General features: G+C 26.7%; 1 protein-coding gene across 1 annotated transcript; it reads right to left on the minus strand.

The window, feature by feature from the left end:
* Positions 1–4,399: 4,399 nt before the first annotated feature.
* LOC100168169 (DNA topoisomerase 3-beta-1) lies at positions 4,400–9,215 on the minus strand. The gene is made up of 13 exons (XM_003240358.4): positions 9,125–9,215; positions 8,175–8,317; positions 7,909–8,103; positions 7,558–7,725; positions 7,364–7,492; positions 7,184–7,302; positions 6,924–7,124; positions 6,448–6,835; positions 6,155–6,364; positions 5,724–5,941; positions 5,521–5,638; positions 5,085–5,453; positions 4,400–4,970 (listed from the first exon to the last, which is right to left on the minus strand). Exons 1-13 carry the CDS (start codon positions 9,213–9,215, stop codon positions 4,758–4,760), a joined length of 2,562 nt encoding a protein of 853 aa, XP_003240406.1. The 3' UTR covers positions 4,400–4,757.
* Between the last annotated feature and the right edge of the window lie 668 nt (positions 9,216–9,883).

A 9,883-nucleotide genomic window follows, 5' to 3' on the forward strand; every position in this document is an offset into this window, starting at 1 on the left:
ATAAGTATTTAAAGCTTAAACTAGCGGAATATACATAATGGACCAACATTTTTCGGGGTAACTTGGCTTGGCCTATACGGTGTACCACCCCGCACTTTCTCAACCAAAAATTGATTTTTATAAGCCTTGAAGTACTCTAAAAAACATTCTGCTTTGAAATAAGTATTGAAAATGCATGTTATAGGTATCATTAAAAATCGTAAAAAATTTAAAAGAACATACCGTCAATCGAGGTGACTTGGAACTACGACGTGAGATGTAACAATTTGGTTTTTGTTTAAACATTTCAAGATTTCTATCAGGGTATTTAATATAATTTAATTGTACCTCTATTAAAAATATGTTTTTCATATTTATGACTATGAATGTTATATTCAACCATGTGATTGAGCTAATCAATGATTAGTAATCATTACCTCCGAAAAAAATAGCCAAACATTTTTCATGATCACAGCGATTTTATCATTGCTTTCAAAAGTGCTTTAGATTTTAGTGATAGATGTCGAGTTTAGGGGTTTGTATATTTTATATACATTAGAGGATACTTCAAAAGAAGAATATTGTAATTAAAAGTTTAAAAACATTTATTCCTAAATGTATAGCTTTAGTTTCATTTTTCAAAAAAAAATCTGAGGGTGACTTGTAACATCATAAAAACGCATACAATGCATAAAATGCAGTTTAGCTTCTTAGTGATTTTTTGAAATTTTTTTTTCTAAATGTGTGTTTTGCATGCTTAATTTGATGATATTTTCAAAAAAAGTCCTTCTTACTTCATTTGGTAATTATGGTAAAAACTTCAATTACTTATTTTTTTTATTATCATTAAAAGTAAGTAAGATAGGGAAATTCTGATTTCACTAAAATTTTAAGCATGTAAGCATTTATAAATATTTTGTTACAAGTTAACTTTAATGTTCTTGAATTTAATTTTACGTTGAATTTTCATAGTTGTTAGGTACAAGTCACCTAAAAATTGAGGTGACGTGTAACACGTATTTTTTTTAATCTAGTTTTTATCAAAACACTAAATTGAAGGTTTTATTCTATTCATTAGACGTACCTATGCGAAAATAAATATAATTTTTGTAGCCCAGTGCGATTTTTTTTAAGCTCATAATACTAAGAAGTATGTTAAAATCGTTTCAAGTCACCTCGATTGACGGTAACAATAAAAATAATAGAAATAATTTTTTTAGTAAAACGTTTTTAACCACTTAAAATTATGTAAAAAAAATATTTTCAAAAACATTAATAGTTTTTAAAATAATTAGTGTCTTTCGTTAAATGGATCGACCGGTACATAAAATGTATATGATTTATGGTCTACACAATGTGATCCATTCATAAAATTATAAATTATAATAAATCTATACTACATATCGACACAACGGTTGGTTTAACAACTTCGAATAAAAAATGCTTACGCCGTGTGGATTTTCTAACGCACTGCAAACGATATATAATAAAGGCATAAGTAGACGTTATACTTAACAGATGTTGTGGGGAGCAGTACAATGTTGAAGGATTTAAGCATTTTAAGCAACTCATTTTCGAGTTTATAATACTCGTATTTAGTAAAAAAATTATGAGTATCCAGTATTTTGACCTCTTCGAAATTCGTTATTACAGCCTTGAGTGTACCTATAATTGTTAATAATTCAGGTAGTACTAACTGAACATTGACAGTGCCAACAATTTTGCTGCAGATGAGACCAGAAAATTTCAGTTGCATTACCCACATATTTTATTCACTCAGTATCATATAGAAATCAAAATAAAAAGTTGAGCGTTAACCAATAACCATTTTTAATGATTGTTTAAGGTTAGAATTTTGTTAAATTTCATCAAAATCAAGAAAATTTATAAAATATTATGGGGTTAGGAAATCATAACAATTTTAACATTCATATACGTAATTTTGAAAATTTAATACAATATACAAATAAGTAATTACTATGGTTATTTAAATTTATTATTACGGGATTTAAAAAAAAAAGTAATTGAATATTCCCGCGTAAATGAACGATTTTTCATTTTGCTATAATTCAAAAACGAATAATCGTATTTAATTATTGAAAGTTTCGAAACTGTCTCTTTTAGAAATATTTTATAATTTGTTTAGTTTTTTTTTCTGTAAATATTGATAAAAAAATATTCACAGGATCAAAATGCTTGAAAATTGAATATAAGGTTTCTCACAAGTAGTTCATACTTGAACTAAAAAATCTGAAAAATATATAAGCCCAATCTTTTTTATAAACACTAAGTTTAATTTTTGACAAAATTAGGTATTTTAACAGAGGTAGTTGTAATTCAAAATTATTTTTGAATGTATTTTATCAAATTTTAGACACACAATGATATTTCAACTTGACATCTATTGTACAGCAGAGTAGTGCCTTTTTAAAGGTTGTTACTCAACCTTTTTATTTTTAAAATAATAATATTTTGGATCGATGAATTTAAAATAGTTAATAATTGATTGGGAATAGAAACCAGAATAATCTACAGGCTTATACAGTTTTACTACAACATAATTTTATATTTAAATGCATGATTAACCTTTTAAAAATACATTTACCTGAGGTTGTCCCTGGATTTTTTCCATTTTAACATAAATATGTTTTTGTGCTGGGTACAATATTTTCATATTCTAACCGATTTTCCTTAACACGTTGTTTATCACCATAGAATTTAATAAAATGTAAATATACAATTAATGGTTACTTAGTAATTCATATTTATGATTTATAAATTTTCTTTGAAATAGAAAATATTGAGTTTGAGTATCATGCTATGTATGCCAATACATTTTTGGTACTCCCGACTTTGTGAATAATAATTTAGATAATTTTTGTTTTTAAAATACAATTGTGTCCTCTAGGCCCCTCAATATTTTTTTTTATGTATTTATACTTATTCAGTGAGCACTAAGTGACATCTGAAATAATAGTTTTTAACTTAGTTGGTTTAAAATTTTAAATATTAAAATAGATTACAATCTCTAGCTTCCATTACATTACATTTTTACTTTGCTTTATAAAGTGTATTTGCTTGAAGGCGCTTCTTTTCCTTCCACCATTATTAATTTTTCTTATATTACCAATATACTCAAGATAATTAATAATAAATAACACCCAAAACTTCCTATGGCTACGCCACTAATCTAATACTAAGACACTATTAACGTACAGATTTTTTTTTATATTGTACCTATACAAAATGAGCTTTCTCCATTAAATTTTTTTAGATAAAAAAAACCTATAGAAAAACTAGAATATAATAATATAATATGTATGAGGAAAAAAAAACACATTTTGTTTTTATTAATTATAGTTTATTATAAATTACCATAATGCTAACAAAGTTTCAAGATGTTACAAATATTATTGAAACTTTTATACACAGTCAATTTACAACTTAGTTGAATACAATTATTTAAAAATGAGCTACTCATTTTTAAATAATTGTAGCACAAAGGTTTTTAACCTTGAATCAATCAAACGTTAAAAACATATGGCATAGCATATTATACTTGCTATGTTATTTTATCAACAATAAATATAATTTTAAAATAATAAAGTTTGGTTTGATTATTATTAAGATAATTTCTGTCAGATCATAGAATAAAAATGTTATAAACACAAAAAAAATAAATGTACCAGATTCAAAAATGTATACACAAATATTTAAATATTTTGTTCACGCATTAAAGTTCAGTAGCCTAAATTAATTATATTAGCTAACACTAGTTTACATTGGAAAATGTACCTTCCTTTTATAAGATTTTAGATTTTACAAAAAAGAAGAAGAATGTGGTCGTATACCATGTGTTAAAATTATTTCAGTTCAACAGTTGATTTTAGGTTACTTTAAATAATATTGTTATAAAAAATAACTATTTAATTTGTTGTTAGATTAAACACTTATCATACTATAATTTAGTTTAAAAATAAAGTATTCAAATAAATTAAAACATTAGGTATTTATTAAGTTAATAGTATATATTATTATATAATAGTTGTTATTCTGTATAATTACAAACACCGCAGAATTTTCTTAAGCAAAATTAAAAAAATCTTAAATTATATAGGTAACTAAATAAAATTATACAACTGAATTGGCAAGAAAATAAAAATTAAATTAAATTAAAAACATAAAAATTAAAATTTGGCGTAGTTGTTTAATTGTGTAATATAATATATAATATTATAATATATTATTATAAATATTAAATATATATATAACACATATTCAATAAAATTAATGACTGTTTATTTTTAAATATAAATACTGAAGAAATACTAAATAGTTAACTTTTGAAATACTTTATTTAAAAAATATTTTTAAATTGAGTATTATTGTTAATAATTAAGTAAATTGAAATACTATAAAAAGTAAACAAAATGCTATAATTGTATTTAAATAGGAATTTATTAAATTTATATAACTTTTATATGATTGTATGACAGTGTAAATTATAAATTATTATGCACATATAACTTATTTTTTTACTTAAATAAATTGTTTTTATTATATAACATATAATCAATATTGCACATTTAATGGCAATATTCAGAAATATATTTGAGATTCAGCATTATGACTTAAGTTATAAATTTCAAGAAACGTTATACATAATAAATAAGATATTATATTAAAAAATATAGATACATTAATACCAAATACACATCTTAGGTAAATTTAATTATTTTATAATTGATTAATTTGGGCCAAGTTACCTGTTTTAGTTCTTATACAAAATAAGATGCCAACTGTGCCATTTTATCTTTAGGTGGTTTTGGTTTACCTTTACCCTTGTGTTTAGCTTTCCCTCGACCCTGGCGACTATTAAACACTGGTTTAGATGCTTGAGCTCTAAATTTCTCAACTAAATATCCAAATTCTTCACAGCAGAATAAGCAACCAGTCATCTCAATAAGATCACGAGGTAGTCGAGTGCGTTCCTAAAATATTGATTTGATACTTAAATGGGATTTTACTAAAATATATATTAAGTTATAAATTATAACGCATCAAAATAATAAAAATAAAACAAAAGTTATAAAGATTTTAAATACCTCTTTATACTCAATTTTTAGAAGCTGAGCTCCACAATCGCATTCCTTACTCTCTTCTACAGTTATTTTGTGAGCATCCTCAAACAAGTGGAATATAACATCACACTTGTTACAGCCAACTTTCCATTTAGGTCCAGATGATGGGTCTAATACTAATACTCCGTTATCGCATTGCAAACAACTAGCGATACCATTAACATAAAATCCTTGTGGACAAGTTGGATGAAGACACAGATTACAACCGCTATGCTTTTTCATATCCCTGAATGCTGGCTGGTTATAACAATATGGACATAATGGGTAACTGCGGCCTTTATTTCCAGTTGACCAAGTTACCAACTCAAAGTCATCTAATGGACATTTCAGTTCCTAGAAATAATACATTTTATTATTACTATTTCTTATTAAAAAAAACTTTATTATACAACAAATTTACTTTATAAATTCTTATATTTCCATTTTGGGGCAAATTATAGGTTTCATCACAATGTGAACAATGCAGTCGGGATGGTTTAGCAATGATAAGTTTCATGTAACGTCGACATTTTCCACATCTATAAAAATAAAGTAAAGGTTATTTATTATGATTATTAAATTCTATTTCAATTATAATGTATTGCAAAAAGTAAAAAAATTTACCTTGAAAGTGCTTTTCCGCTAGCAGCTAAAGTAGTGAATGAAACTTCAAACAGAGAATCCATAGCTTCAATAGATTTCACAAAGTATAAATACTTTTGTCGAAAAGCCTCAATAGTCTGTCTAAGAACACGATCATAATTTGCTTCACCTTTGGCTATAAGATTTAATTGGTCTTCAATAGTAGAACGCATGGTTGGTTCTACCAATTGTTTATCAATCTTCATAAATAGTATAACAAATATAAATATTAAAAATAAATGAAAGTCTAAATATTACTGACAATGTATACAAATTAAATTAAAAATTAATTATAGAGAATTTAATTATAAATCATTTTTTTTTTCAGACTTATACTATAAAATACTTAAATAATTATAAAAAATAAACATGTTAAAACAAAACATTAATACGTTTATAATTTTTATGCAAACCTTTTGATATCCATGCACTAAAACTATACCCAAATTGGTAGGTACAAGTCTTCGTCCAGTAGCAACAGTTACATAATTACGCTGTGATATATTGTTAATATGAACAGGAATCGATGCATCGGTTCCAATCCCATGTTTTTCCATCATTGATATTAATTCAGACTCTGTAAGATAACCTGGAGGACTTGTCATGTGATCTGTAAGCCTAGCCTAATATAGAATTAATATTAAATAGTTTTTTTTTTTTAAATTAAAATCTTTAAAAATGTATACATCAATAATAATCATCTTACATCTTTGATATTAAGTTTTTCATCACGTTCAAAATTAACTGCCAATTCATTTTTAGGTAATGCTTTCCATGGTGTAATTGCAGTAAATCCAGCATCAATTAAGGTACGCCAGTTATATGTGAACATTTCTGATCCAATTTTAAAAGTGACTGTTTTAGAGTAATATCTACAATCTTTTGATATTGTAGCAATAAAATGTCGAACAATGAAATCGTAAAGTTTCCAGGAGTCTCCATCTAAATCATTACGAGATGCTAACATAGTAGGTGTAATAGGAGGATGATCACCACAGTCTTTGCCATTTCTAGGCCTGGTTAACCCATTATTAAGTACTTGACGTATTTCTTGACCCCATTCATTGCTTTTTTGGAGAGTTCTCATAGCAGGTCTAAAATAAGTAACATCAAATAATATAAAGTTTAAACAGTATTTAAAAATTGTATATGAAAATGTATTAATATAGTATACATTCTTACAGTAATTCAAAATTATCTGAATAATGAGAGGTTTCTGTTCTAGGATAGCTAATGTAACCTTGAATATAAAGACGCTCAGCCAATTGCATTGCATGATGGGGACCCATTCCCAGTCCAGTACTTGCGGCTCGCATAAGCTCCACTGAATTCAAAGCTAAAGGACGTTGTTTTGATTTTTCTTGTTGAGTTATAGAGACAACACTGAAAAATAATTGTATTTATTATATTATTATTATTAAGAGCAATTCATTTGTGCATACGTTGCTATCTGTTGTTTTTTCAATGCTTGAAGCAAGCTGTTTGAAGCATCACGTTCAAAACATCGACCCTTTTCCCAATTAAGAACTACATCTTGCCCGTCCTTTGATTGAATTGTAACCTAAATATAAGGATTTACATGTATAACTGTATTATGATACTAAATATTTGTATTTTCTTACTTGTATGACCCAATAAGGTTCAGGTTTGAATCTTCGAATTTCATCATGTCGTTGAACACAAAAGCCTAATGTTGGTGTTTGACATGGACCATAAGATATTAATGAAGAATCCAAATCACCATATTTTCCCTAAATTTAATAATGAAAAAATATATAAAATGAAAAAATAAAATAACGAATGCATTTGAAAATACTTGAAAATATTTAGTTTGAAAACGAGTGAATGAACAGCCAATACGAAGATCAAGTTCTTGTCTGGCATCAACACTCATTGCCTCATTACGATTCGGAAAATCTAATCTTTCCATAGCTCCTTTAATATCTTTAGCTGTAATTGCTGAAAATTTTGCCCTCCAAATTCTCTGCAAATAATTAAATGTTATATAAACATAATTTGTTCAGATACATACAGTGTAGGCCAGTGTTTTTTTATTCATAACGTTAACGCAAGAAAACAAGAAAACACAATGGTATACACTCTACACTCACCGAATAATTTTTGTTTTAATAATTAAATTGAATAAATTAACTAAAATTTTACTTACATTCACATCACCAGAACGTTTCATAGAACTTTTAACAGCATCAATAACTTCAAAGCAAATATTTTCACCTTCTTTATCACAATCTAGCCACAATATTAAAAAGTCTACACCACGTGCTTCGGATGCTAACATTGCTGGAATACGCAACTTAGGAGATGCTTCTTTCTTTTCAGTTGGGCAAGAAAAAAGCTCTTCCTATTAGAAAAATGAACAATATTAAATTATAATCTTATAAAGATACCTAATATAATCTAATTTCTTATTACTGGATCAACTTTATCCCAATTGTTGAATTTACTATTGAAGTCTAAAGTCATAACATGTCCACAGACAGAAGTCATTTTAAAGATCACTGGTTCCCCAAAAAGTGTTCCAGACCATTCATGTACAGGACATGCAGAGTTCATACCTGTAATGGAGATAACATTTTATAAATTAAATTAAGAAATTCTACATTTTAAAAAGTAAAAAATTATTTAAAAAAATATACAATCTAGATTCAATCTATACCTACTAGATAGATAAACATAATATATTTTATATATAATTTTAGTTAGGTATAAATTTGAAACATAGACGGTTAATTTTAACAAAACAAAATGTAAGTACAATGCAATGAAAAGTATTTGTCAAATAATAATTTTACCTAATTACCTATTATAATTGCTATTATTAGATATGTTCATAGATGTTGCAGTAAGAATGAATATATACAAGTATACAACGTTACCCCATCATCACAACCAAGATTGATACATTTTATTGTATATGAACAAATTACGATATCACAACTACTTTTATAATTACAATAAGCAAATTTTGACGAGAATGTTTTTTTTTTCAAGAATAATCTCCAAATGTTTTTGATTGACATACTGTAAAATATTTACTTTTATCTGACTATAGTCAATCTTTTAAATGTTAAAGCATACCTAACATGTATTGCATTTTATGTTTGAATCAAATTAAATAAAAAATGTATCTAAATTCTATTAAACAAATTATTTGGTACATTTAAAAAATGACTGTACATATTTTTTTACAAATTAAAAAATTATGCAACATATTAAGTAAAATTTCAAAACGAAAACACAAATATAAAGGTTTTAAATTATTCCATGAATAATTAGGTATTACGTAATTAGATAGACACAACTGCAAAATGTCGTCTGTCAACTCGATTTTATGAATATTTAATTTGTAATAATAAAGTTACTTTTTCTCGAATTACTGCGTCCATTGCTCAGTATGCTGGCGAGTGAAGAAGCCAGGGAAGGTTTTTCCGCCACCATCAGAGCGGTCTTCATAATTACGAATTATTCGAAGCGTAATAGATGAACTTATATTGCAATATCACCGACAATTATTGGATGGATTGTTCATCCATCTGCTAGGTTAACGTCAAATATGCCGCAAACAGTAGCATTGGACACAGTCAAGTAATGGGATAACCGGCATTTACCGTGTTGCACACGAGTCAACTTCACAGCAACTTTTTACTAAAATATCAAATAGGGCAAGAGGGTTTCACATCGACACTCATGTCACAGATTTAAAGTGTAAAACATTTTGAATTCTACAATTATTATTGTTTAACACCAAAACAACCAAACCAAACAAATTGATAAAAAAAAATGTAATCAATGCACATGTTTGATGCATCACAGTCTGGCCAACAGTCGCGGAATGTGATGACACTTCTTTTGCGATTCTGGGGCTGGGACAGATTTCCCGATTTTGATAACAGAAGTCCGTGTCTGTACCACGATTAAAGATATATCTTTAATCGTGGTCTGTACCGGTTTTACAGAGATAACTGATAAACGCAATTATAATATGATAAAGAATAATACAAATATACAATCTCAACAGACAACAGCGGAAAATCGATACGCAATACAATCATTTTAACACTGAACTTAAAACATTTAATTCAATTGTGTATAAATAAATATGTATTTAGTTTAGTGATTAT

Source organism: Acyrthosiphon pisum, chromosome A1, assembly GCF_005508785.2.
Source record: "Acyrthosiphon pisum isolate AL4f chromosome A1, pea_aphid_22Mar2018_4r6ur, whole genome shotgun sequence".
Taxonomy (NCBI): domain Eukaryota; kingdom Metazoa; phylum Arthropoda; class Insecta; order Hemiptera; family Aphididae; genus Acyrthosiphon; species Acyrthosiphon pisum.

Excerpts from the sequence above, each read along its gene's own strand:
- LOC100168169 (XM_003240358.4), bottom strand. The coding sequence starts at position 9,215 with ATGAAGACCGCTCTGATGGTGGCGGAAAAACCTTCCCTGGCTTCTTCA. Across the intron at positions 7,125-7,183 it reads AAAAAACAACAGATAGCAAC|TGTTGTCTCTATAACTCAAC; the intron begins GTATGCACAAAT and ends ATTATTTTTCAG. Across the intron at positions 5,639-5,723 it reads AGCGGAAAAGCACTTTCAAG|ATGTGGAAAATGTCGACGTT; the intron begins GTAAATTTTTTT and ends TTATTTTTATAG.